An 11,910-nucleotide genomic window follows, 5' to 3' on the forward strand; every position below is an offset into this window, starting at 1 on the left:
TTCTTGGAGTCTGCTCCGGTCTACTAGGATGGTTTTTCCCTCCAGTGTTTTGGTGCTTTCTCTTTCTCAGGGTTATTAGAGTTCAGTCTTAGGCCTTCGTTCTCTTCTTCCCTCTTCTGTGTGTTGCCCCCACAGCCTGCCTGCCCTCTGCAAAGGATTAGAATGAGAGCTTGAGAAATACCTCTGCTGGAAATTGATGCTTACGTTACCTAATTATAGGAAATTTGAAGTTTGTATTCCTCTCTTTCTTCTAATTACATTGAAGTCATGGAATTTGGGTGGTTGCATTTGTTCTTATTACTGGCTTATAGAGTTTGGGAGGATGGTTGGGAGATTCCTTTGTACACGGTTACCATTTCCTCAGCCACCCAGGTTATCTGTTCTGTTTCCTTCTTTGTTGCCAGTGTCTTCCTTCTACCAGGCATGCTCCATTAAAACAGGGACCATCTTTGTTTATTTACTGTCGTATCCTCAATGCCTGGTACCTAAAAGATATTCAGTAAATAATTGTTGAATAACTCTTCTTCAAAATTTGTGTCTTTTACCCATTTTTCTGTTGAATTATTAAAACTTGTTTTGATGATTTATATATCCTGTTATATCTGAAGGTTAATGCTCTAATAGGGCAATAATATATCTTACTTGTAAGAACTTAAGATGAAAATCAGATGTCAAAAAAGACAATCTTTCTGTAGCTTTTATTTAGATTAAGTGATGCAGATTTAAATTTATAGAAAATGAACCTGATCTGGTCCCATTGGTGATGGTAATAATTGTTTAAGTTCTTTTTCATCACTCTAGTGTTGCAGGCTCCACAGCTAACAAATGTAGAGCATGACCTTCTGTCCACCAGGAATTTATACTTTTGGTTATTGCATTTTAGAGCACTTGTTTTAGCAAATTCTGGCTTCCACTGCTTTACCAGGGCTGCCCCAGGCCTCTAGGTACCCCTGGCACCTGCTTCCATATCAGTAAGGGAGAGAGGAAAGCAGTAGGACAAAAATGATAATAAACAGGAGAGTGAGTTAGGAAGGAGGATAAAAGGCAAGAAAGAGGCTGGAAAATATGGACAGAAGGTGGTTAACTGGAAAGTGCCACCAACCAGGGCTCCGGTTGCCTCCTGTTGGCCCCTGTACACTGGGTTATCTATTCTTGTACTAGGATCATATTCTCTGCCTGAAAATAGACCAACACCGTCAGCATTGTATTGGATCCTCTTTGTTATCTGCCTAGTAAAATGCCTCCAGTCAGAAATGGCTTAGAGTACAAGACTCCTTCTAGAGAGAACAAAGCAATTTTAATAGCTGAGAGAATTTGGTGTTTTGCTTGCTTCCATTGAAATGTTAGGGTGTTTCATTGCTTGGAAAGGAGAACAAGGAAACCTTTCATTTTTAAGGAAGACTTAGAGGGCAAACTGGGTGGTGCCTGGCAAAGTGGGTGTTTCCTAGTGAATGACATTTGGTTTCTTTTTATAGTTGAAGACAGTCTACTCTTAAGCTTATTGTTTCACAGGCAAGAGAGCATGCTGGGCAATATGAGTGGAATTTTTACATTTGACCTCAGGGTCTGCTTTCTCCCTCAGAGTTTAGAGCCGCCATGAACTTGGCTTCTGAATTTATAAACATTTACTGGTTTCAGATTCTGCTCTCAGTTTACTTATCTTCACCTTGTAGATTATTCAAAGTAAAAAGATTAGAAACATACCTGGTAAAGAAATTAGAAACATACCCGTGAACATCTAACAATAAACACTTTAAGATAAGACTGGGATTTCTTAAATTCTTCATTTATAAATCATTGTAGCTGCTTTATTCCTTTATTTTCCCAGCTGTTGCAACTCATCTGTGACATCCTTGCTTAAACCTTGCTCTTAGTTATTTCTGTCAAGGCATGCGAACATTTCTTGATGTTCAGAATCCTAAATCAATTGTTACTTTCTAATATGTACTCAAGCTAATTTTCCAATTATTTTTCTCAAAAGCTGAATTTTTACACGTATTATAAGACACATTTTTAGGGGACAAATGCCCATAATCCAAACAACTTGAACTATTTCCTGTTTCCTGTTTGTACCTTAATTCCCAGTGTTTGTCCTCATGCATACGGATTTTTGCCCAGTTGCAGTGTGCCGCTTCATGTTGTTATTTTCATTTAATATTTATCAGATTGTCTTCCAAAAATTTTTTAAATATTTGTTTCCACTATTCTTTAGACGATAGAATTTTTTTAGAGATTTATATTTAAATGATATACTAACATTTGAAACATATTTTCTGAGGCTGATGCATATTGTGGTCCTAACACCAAGATGTTTTCATTGTCTCTCATAATTTACAGATGTGAATGGGATTCGTGTCAGTCACTTAATTCCTCTTAGATGTAAAAGTGAGCTTTCCAGGAAGAATATGTAACTTTCGATTAGTTGTTTTCCTGAATAGTTTGTTTAAAGTGTAATAGTTTGTTTTCTGCCTTTACTCTCAATTTGATTTTTTAACCAGAATTAAATCTTGAGCTCATATTATATCATTTTATTTTTTAGAATCACTTATTGTATTTGTCATACTTAGAAACATTTTTCAAGCAATAAAAACTTCTAAATAACTTTTAAGTATGCCAGAATTTATTCTATTTAAAAATTTTTTTTAAATTTTTGTCATGATGAACTTTTCTTTCCCTTTTGTCACTGTTCTCTTGCCTTGATTGGCAGCATATTGGAAGTGTTAGCTTTGTGGTCCTATTGTATGTACACTGGTTAACTCTCTTCACTGCAGGTTTTGGTAGTTGAGCCATAGTCTCTACCATGTGCATTCACTTGATATTGAGGCAAAACAAAGAATAATTAACATACTCAGAGGCTCCTAAAACCTCATTTTGGAGGGTCGTTTTCTTCTCTCAGTCTTTCTCCAGAATTGTCACTTAGGAGAAAAAAATTAATTTGTCTCTGTTTCTCTGCCTGCTTTCGCCTGAGATTGCACACAGTTGTGCATTAGAGAAATTACGTGGGCAGAAATAGAAATGAGATGTCAATCATCTGCAAAACAAGCCTTCACTTGCATCTCAGTATTTGATTTGAAGGCCTGGAGGGTTGCCTGGCGGCAAGTAAGCAGTCAGGGAGTTTTTGTGGGGTGAATGATGGATTCATGAACAACCCACTCAGTGAAACCACATGGATTTCTCAGAGGTTGAAATCTGACATCTCCTTCAGTTTTGTTCACTTGAGATTCAGAAGCTCGTCCTCTTTGTCAAACTATATTAACTGCTACAATGTTAGTAATAACGAAAGTAATATTGTTTTCTAAGTCATGAACTGACGTATCTGTGTATCACACTTTTGTTTCTAAAGGAAGTAGAAATTCGGAACAAAGACCTGGAGGGACAACTGTCTGACTTAGAGCAACGTCTGGAGAAAAGTCAGAATGAACAAGAAGCTTTTCGCAATAACCTGAAGACACTCCTAGAAATTCTTGATGGAAAAATATTTGAACTAACAGAATTACGAGATAACTTGGCCAAGCTACTAGAATGCAGCTAAGGAAAGTGAAATTTCAGTGCCAATTGATTAAAAAAATACACTGTCTCTCTTCATAGGACTGTTTGGGCTCTGCATCAAGATTGCACAAAAAATTTGAATATCACTCCTCCAGGAAGAGGATCTTTTGAAAATTGGAATTGTATATTTCAGTGTAAATTTTAGAATTCAGCTTGTAGCTAGTTGGGGAAAAAAGAGATGAAAAACTTGAACTACAAATTACCTCCATGTATATTATTGGCCATAGTTAACTAGAAAGTTATAAATAGACACTTAATGCAATCTTTTTTTCTGATATTAGCCAATGGGAGAATTAACAATGTCTGGGTCACATCCCCTTTTTGTGTTCAACACAGTGAAGGTTATCTGCTTTTTAAATTAATTTATTTACGATATCTAAAGCTGTGTTTTGTGCAAAAACTTAGTGATGAAAGCCCTGTCTTTTGTTGTAATCTGAATAATTTCTCAGGATATTTTTGCACTGCCGAGAAGCAGTGCCATTACCAGTTAATTCTTGCCAGGAGTGAGAGAGCTGCATCTTTCATTGAAACATACTTGCTATGATTGGGTGTATAGAGTTCTTCCCTTCTTTACACTGGAAGAGATTTCACTCTGCTGACCACGCTGGTACACTCTGATGGTCTCTAACCTTGTCCGCTGTGGAGTTTACTTTTCCATGTTGATTCCATGTATTTATGAGAAGATGTTGTCTCCCATTTTATTACACATTTTAAAGCCAACTAACGAAGGCAGCTGAGTCCCTCAGAAATTTTTCTTTTTAAATTTCTAATAAATTTGACACACAGTACTGAAATATAGCAGCCGTCACTGACGGTCTGGTCTAGCAATGTTAAGTCTATTTACAGAATATGCAGTTACATTTATTTATATATTTTGCAAGAAATCTTTTCTGAATGATCAATGCATTTCAATTTACAAATAATAATGGTTATTGGGGAACTGTCTATTATAGATCATTTTAAGGTGTATAGCTATTTTAAAGGGGACCCATTTCCATCAAACAGCCGATCAGAGGACTATTGGGATTGGAGCTGTGTACTCTGTCTGGGTCTTCACGTCAGCCACATCTCTAGTCAAACCTCACAAGGCAATATTCTGAACTGTTAACTAGGCATTTCAAAACAGGAATTCAATTCAATAGGCTCTTCTCAGTAAACAGGTTTTAATGTTGTTTTGATGTAATTTTAAAGGACTTTCGGCAAACATGCATTTCTTTATATATTTCTTTTAAGAAGCTATTTTAAAAGTAAGCCAAGTGCTGTCTAGTCTGCATATGGAGTAGGAACTGCATCAGAGTCCATATATTCTTGCTGTGCGATGCCTGTGATGCTGAGGGAGTGTTCTTTCTCAAAGTGTTTGCTTGAGTGTCTGACTCGAGGAAGTCTGCAAATGCACTGACTCTGTTTGTACCCCAAAAAGATTGAATTGTTCAATACAGAATTAAGGTAATTAATCAATTTGTAACCATTTTTTCACTCACAAACAGCTACTCAACACTAAACAGTTGTTTTATAAATGTATGTGTATGTATGTAAATACATACATATTAATTTATATTAGAGTGAAAAATAAATGGTTTGTTTCTAAAGTTAGTTTCTAAAGTGAGTTTTCAGGTGTCTCTGAAAAGTTTATATCAGACCCTTTATTATCGTGTATTATGTGTGCTATAACATCATATGAGTTACCTCCATCTAGTTTAGGATATCTTCCTCCCCTGTTTCTTACAGGGAAGATAATTTAGGTACACAGGCTCAGAGCTGAGAGGTCTCTCTGATAGATCAGGTACTACAATTTATTGGATTGATGAAATTAGGTAGATGTGCTTTTATCCATCAGTTTCTGAGTGACAGAGAGCACCAGATTTTAATTTAAATAGGGATTTAACACTAGGGATCAGGGAATTTAGTTTTGAAGAGTTAAAAATAAAAAAAAAAAGTATAAACTGTTGAAATGGTAAGTGAATTATTTTAATGATGTGATAAGATATTTTTAAATTTTGACATAGTTGTCATTTAATGGGAAAATAACTCACCAAAATGTCTCCACTTGAATTGTATTGATATGTGAGACATGTGTGTAATTCAATATATACATATACCCATATGTATATACAGAAAATTATTTTTAATATTTTGCTACTGCTATGAAATTTAAAATTGGAAATTTTGTGAGTTTTTTCCTTGTGCAATAGAGCCTAGATTTTTCTTTTTTTAGTGATTTAACAATTTCTTGAGGGCTGCACCTTTAAATTCCCAGATTGTCATTAGACGTGTACAGTATATGGGAGAAGGTGGACACAAGTGCACATATAAATAAAATCTTCTTACTGACTATTTTAAACATTCATTTACAGTAGGAGAGTATCTCAAGTCGTCATCTACAAGTCATAATTAGGTCATGTGCCTACTGTAGTTTTCTCCATTTCTGTATTATATAAATAAAAGTTTGCATAATAAAATTTGATTTTTCCCAGAGACAGGTATTATATAATGTATCTATATTTAGATCAAACTGTGGTAATATATTTATCAGAAAATCACACGGGGAACTATAGCCTGAACATGTGGACTTGAAGTGACACAAAAAAGGAAAGCAGAGATTGATCCCATTGTGTATAAGTTATTCTATGATAACTATGAATTCTTGTACAAAAAGCAACTGAAAAAAAAAGAAAAACAAATACAGTTTTTATTTTGAAATACATTTGTTGTTCTCTGGAGAATGTACTTTATCTTTTTCCCTCAGTCTTTTACAGATATTTAAAAGCATTAAGTGATGGCAGCATTTACTTAAATCTTACAGGTGCTACTGGATTTTGCATTAGTGTGTTATGTTGTGAAATCCTAACTTTGACATAAAAGGTTTTATAAATATTTCCCTGCCTGGAAAATTAGTTTTTGTTTCTCCTCTCTTCTTCTCTCTCTCTCTTTCTCTCTTTCTCTCTTCTTCTCCCCCTTTCTTTCTGCAGATTAAAAAAAGTTCATGAAGTTGCATCCCCACTTGGCCCTATAGAAGAACTCCAGCACCATCATAGATTTAATGTTTTGCTGTCATTGAACCGTTGGGAAGTAGAGGAAAAAGTTACATTTTTTTTTCAAGTAGAACTAAAAGACACTCAAAATTAAAACCACTATCACCTTTTAAAACTCTTTTCCTTGCCATGTTAAAATTAAATTTATTTTTTAATGTATGTGCTACAGTCTTCCAAGCTCTCTCCTTGCAGACCTGATTCTCTGTCAGTTCTGGAATGGGAGGCGGGCCAGAGGGAAAGTTTTTTTGTGGCAGTGTTTTTTTGGAAGAAATCCTTTTGTTTATTTGCTATCAAATAACTTGAAAATCATGAAATTCTGTGCTTGAAGTCATGAAATAGTCTTTATTGAATTTTTGTCTTCTGGATATTTAATAGCATTGTTCCTTTATCATTCATGAAGTAAATTAATTTATATAAAATCTTAAAAAAGAAAACTTTCAGGTAAGAAGTAGTTGAGAATGACATATTTTTAGAAATTTCTCAAGTAGGATACTGTCCTATAATAAGTATTTGTTGAGGAGATAATTTTTATGTGAGAGAATATTTTTAAAATTACTAGAAAAGGATCGTTTTAGAATGGAAAAAATGTATCATTCACCTTACTCGAAATTGTGAAAGTGTATTTTTTCCTAATATTCATGTTAAATTGGACCTCAAATTTTTATGACAGTTTTTCTCTATGGGAAGCTGATATATAGATGTCACACAAATAGAAGCATAGTTATTGCATTAAAGAAATGAATGTTTTTCATTTTTTGTTTATATATTACCTAGTAGAATAGCTAACAGTTTTATCCAAAACAAAACACTCAAAGACTCAATCAGCACTACACTGCCTAGTGATTTCTGCTGGTACACTAGATAGAAAGGAAACATTGTAGGTCATTTTTATGAAAAACAGGTGACCCAGGGAGAGAAGTTAGATCTAGTCAATCCTCTGGGCTCTTTGAGGACGCTTCTCTCCTTTAGATTAAAGGACACATTCCAGAGGACAGCAGGAGCACATCCCGTGGGAGAGGATATTTTTTGTGGAAAGAGCCAGCAAAAAGCAGGAGCACAGTGACTTCAGTTTTTATCTAAAAGTACATCAGGACAGCCAGAGACACATAAGTGCTACTTCCTACCTTGCTGCTGCTTTTAACTAAACATGTTGGAATTGCCCTAATGAATTCCAAAGGCTTTCAAAAGATCCTGTCATTTGTCTTGTCGGGATTTATAACCTAATATGAGACACCTAATATTCAGAACTCACCATTCTGTGGGATTCTGACCTACTTTTGTCAATTATTTTAACATCAAATCTACCCAGGGCCAGAAATATTACTTTGCTTTCTCCTGATAACACCAAATTAAGGTGATAATGGGTGCCTAATAAATGGAAAATTAAGCCCATTTCTGTGTAGAAAAATGTCTTTTGTGGGTATTTTTTTCTATCAACATTCCTGATTTTGTTATCTGTGTTTTTCAACTATGTTACTATATATGCGTATGTATAATAAGTCATATCTGTGTGACTTGCATATATGACTTATTTGATTGTGATACCTTAGGTAGAATGACTATTTCAGAAAACATGGCTAGAAAGCAGATAGACTTGAAGTGAATGCTGTCCTGACCATTTCAGTATGAAACGGAACAGAAAGGGGTGTTTGTTGAGTATCTGCTGTATGACAGGCCCTGTACTGTTTGACATTTCATTTCTACGTGTAGAGGCCTTGCAGGGGTGTCCTCTGGAAGAGGGCGGGGGGGAGGAAGGAAGGCGGCTCGGATGTTTGCACTCGCTGTGTGCCCAGTGATCGGTCTGGTCAGCTGGTACCACAGTCAGAAGGGGGAGATCTTGCTTGTGTTTCTGGTACAGTTTTCCCTCCAGCTTGTCTGCCTTGCCTCTCGAATATCTCATTAGGGCACTTAACTAAATACTTTATACTCGCTCTTCTTGAACAACCTCTTCAGCCTCGTTTGGTGTTTACATGCTTGTTATTGTTCAGTTATAAATCATACTTTGTTTGCAGGTGTCATATTTATGCGATATGTTTTAGTCTTAAATTTTTAAAAAAAATTTACAGCCTTCAGATAATCCAAGGAAGTTATATTTTATATGCAGAATTTCAGTTTATAAAATTTAAGTAGCAAACTATTTATAAAGGCCTTGGGAAGGTAATTCATCTCTTAAGTTTCCTAATGAAACAAGTTGTAAACCTGTAAAACTCATTCTCCAACATTATATAGTAGTTCAGTAGGATGCAGGTTTTGCAGTCAGTACTGGGAGACTTTGTGGTCAATTATGGTTCCACAGAAGTTAAGGCCTCTGCAGGCTATCTAGCCATTAGATCAGCCCTAGAAGTAACTCATGGCCCTTGGATCTTTAGATGAGTGATACCCCTCATATAAGTGGAATCATACAATATTTATCTTTTTGTGTCTGGCTTATTTCAATTAGCATGTTTTCAAGGTTTATCCATGTTGTGGCATATATTGGAATTTCATTCCGTTTCAATGCTGAATAATGTTCCATTGTGTGGATATACCACATTTGGCTTATCCGTTCATCTGTTGATGGACACTTGGGTCATTTCCACCTTTTGGCTCTTGTGAATAATTCTGCAGTCAACATTCCTGTATAAGTATTTGTTTGAGTCCCTGCTTTCATTTCTTTGGGTATATTCCTGGAAGTGGAATTGCTAGATCTTATATAATTCTATGTTATCCTTTTGGGGAACCACCAAAGGATTGAGTTTGAATTGGATTAATTTAAAAGATTCATAGAGCAAGGTGCCATCTCACTGGAAAATCACAGTCATGGGGTTATTGTTTTGTTAATAGACCTGTAAGTGATCCATTGGCCTCTAAATCATGCCTTTTACTCTCTTAGTTAAAACATTTATTGAGCACCTGCTATGTCCCAGGCCCCATCTGAAATAGAGACTGGAGGGAGAAGCTCACAATTTAGTACAAGACACGGACAGTTACTTTATAGTGCAAAGGTGCAACGGTAATGGAGAGTACTAGCGCAGGGGAGCCCCAAGGGAAGAAGAGTCAAGAAGTCTTTCCCAAAAGAGACGACACTCAACTGATTCTTGATGGAGGAGTGGGAGCCAGCTAGTTGAATAAGGACTGAAAGAGAATTGTAGAGAGTATGTCATGTGCTAGAGCTCAGAGGGATGAAAGAATTGAGACGTTTAGAAACTTAGAACGGGTTAGCACACTGAAACATAGGCTGTAGGGAAGGATATGGCAAAAGATGGTGACGGAGAAGTAGGCAAGCGGTAGATGAGGAAGGACTCTAAGTCATATGAAAGATTGGGGTTTTTATTTTGAAGGTAATGCAGAGATACTGAAGGATTTTTTGTAAAGAAGTGATGTGATAAAAAAAAAACTGTTTTACAAGTCTAGGTAGTTATGCAAATCACAATCCCTGTTGAGAGTCTGCTTTATGGCAGTGGCAATGGGAAAGGAGAAGATGGAATGGATTCAGGGAATATTTAGGGGGTAGAATCAGTAGGACTTCTTTGCTAATGAAGATGGCGAGGAAAAGAGAAGAAAGCCAGATGACTCCTAAGTCTCTTGAGTTGGACAACAGGGTGAACAATCCCATTTACTGAGATAATGAATTCAAGAGGGGGAGGGGCTTAGTTTGGGTGGAGTCAAGGAGGTAAGACAAAGCAAAGGCAAAGGTGAGAATGATGAGTTAGTTCCATTTTGAGTTTAAGATGCCTATAGACTATCCAACTGGAGATGTGAGTCTAAATGGAGCTCAGGAGAAAAATATGAGCTGGAGATATTTGGGAGATGTTAGCTTATGTAATGGTGGTTGAGGGCATGAGAAATGAAGAGAATGTCAAAGGGAAATGTCACTTTGGGCCAGGTGCGGGACAAGAGCTTATGAAAGAGACAGAAGGGATGGCCAAGAGGGATGAGTGGACAAGGAGTGGGGACTCATGGAAGCGTAGAGTGGAGGTTCAGAAAGCCAAATTTCACTCCAAAATAAATCAATCCACTCATGTCTTGAGGCAGTGATATTCAAACTGCCTTGAGATCCTTCCTTAATATTTGATTTTAGAAATATTTTAACTTCAAAAATTAAAAACCAACAAACTCAAATATGCTGTTTTTAACATATTAAAATGTTGAAATCCAGCAAACACGAGTACTAGGTTAACTGTTTTTGTGCAGAGGCCAGAATAAGGCCATCCGTGGTACATGAAAGAGCATCTTGGTATTTCAAGGTGAGCTCTGAAAGAGCGGCTACCATTTCTTAGGCTGAATCAGAGCTTTCTCAGTACTGTGCAACTGAAACAAAATACAGAGATGGGGTCACCTAAGAAAACCTCTGTCTTCTGTAAACCCAGTCTCAAATATTTATGAAAATCACTTTTCTTATTGACTTGTTACTTAAATTACGTTACATGCTGTTCCTTCTGTTAACATATTGGACTTCCATGTAGCTGTCATTTCTAAACGGTTGCGAGGGGGGGAAGCTACACCCAAAAAGAAGTTATAGAACTTGGCTTATTAATCTTTCTGTGGCTCACCTGACTCTCCAAGCCAAGTTCTAGAGGTTTAAGTATACTACATATGTCTTTTTAACTGTGTTATTTTGAACTGAATTCACCACTAGGACCAGGTGATTTTGTGTTTGCATTGCTGTAGAAAGTTCAGAGTTAACATTTCTGTTATCTTAAATGATCCTTACTCTTTTTTTCATATTGATTCATAAACAGATAACTGTATACAAATTATCTCTGGTATAAATTATCTCAAAGGATGACAACAACAATAACAAAATACTCTGTATTTGGTTTTAGACTGCTGTATGGTATTTGATTTTTATTTCTAGTTTAAGTTAAAAATTAGCTTGAATTCCTTGAGTAGACATGACTTGCGCTACTTGGGCAACAAATTAGAGCATGTTAGACATTCCAGAAAGAAAAGAGGAGCTACTGGTTCTCAAAGTTGGCTCCAAATAATCCATAAAATTTGCAAATCACTTGTGAATTGTCAAATAAACTCTACCTTTTAAACCACTTTTGTTCCTATTTTTCTATTTAATGATTAATCTCGGTCTCCTTTAGCAGAGAATTGATGTTAGAGCACATTCTGTGCATTAAAATCCTGTGTTCCACATAATAGTATAAAATAGAACTTCACAGTCTGTGGCGCATATCACAGTTCACAACAAATTTTCACAACAATGTCATGACCTAAGTGTTATTGTTATCCCCATTTTATAGATTTTAGAGAGGCTGAGATTCAGCAAGATTAAGTGGCTGGCCAAGTAAGAGGCAGAGCGAGGACTAGGATGCAGGGGCTCTGCCTGCTAACCCTGTGC

The 11,910-nt window shown here is 36.1% G+C and overlaps 1 protein-coding gene across 2 annotated transcripts in view; it reads left to right on the forward strand.

Moving 5' to 3' along the window:
* Positions 1-11,605, forward strand: part of HOMER1 (homer scaffold protein 1) — a 122,113-nt gene extending 110,508 nt beyond the window's left edge. For both annotated transcript variants that reach the window (XM_008537189.2, XM_008537188.2), the window contains exon 9: positions 3,344-11,605. In XM_008537189.2, coding sequence (XP_008535411.1) covers positions 3,344-3,532 — 189 coding nt within the window. In that variant the 3' untranslated portion in view covers positions 3,533-11,605. The remainder of the gene's footprint in view (positions 1-3,343) is intronic.
* Positions 11,606-11,910: the final 305 nt, after the last annotated feature.

The sequence above is a fragment of the Equus przewalskii genome, chromosome 13, assembly GCF_037783145.1.
Source record: "Equus przewalskii isolate Varuska chromosome 13, EquPr2, whole genome shotgun sequence".
NCBI lineage: Eukaryota > Metazoa > Chordata > Mammalia > Perissodactyla > Equidae > Equus > Equus przewalskii.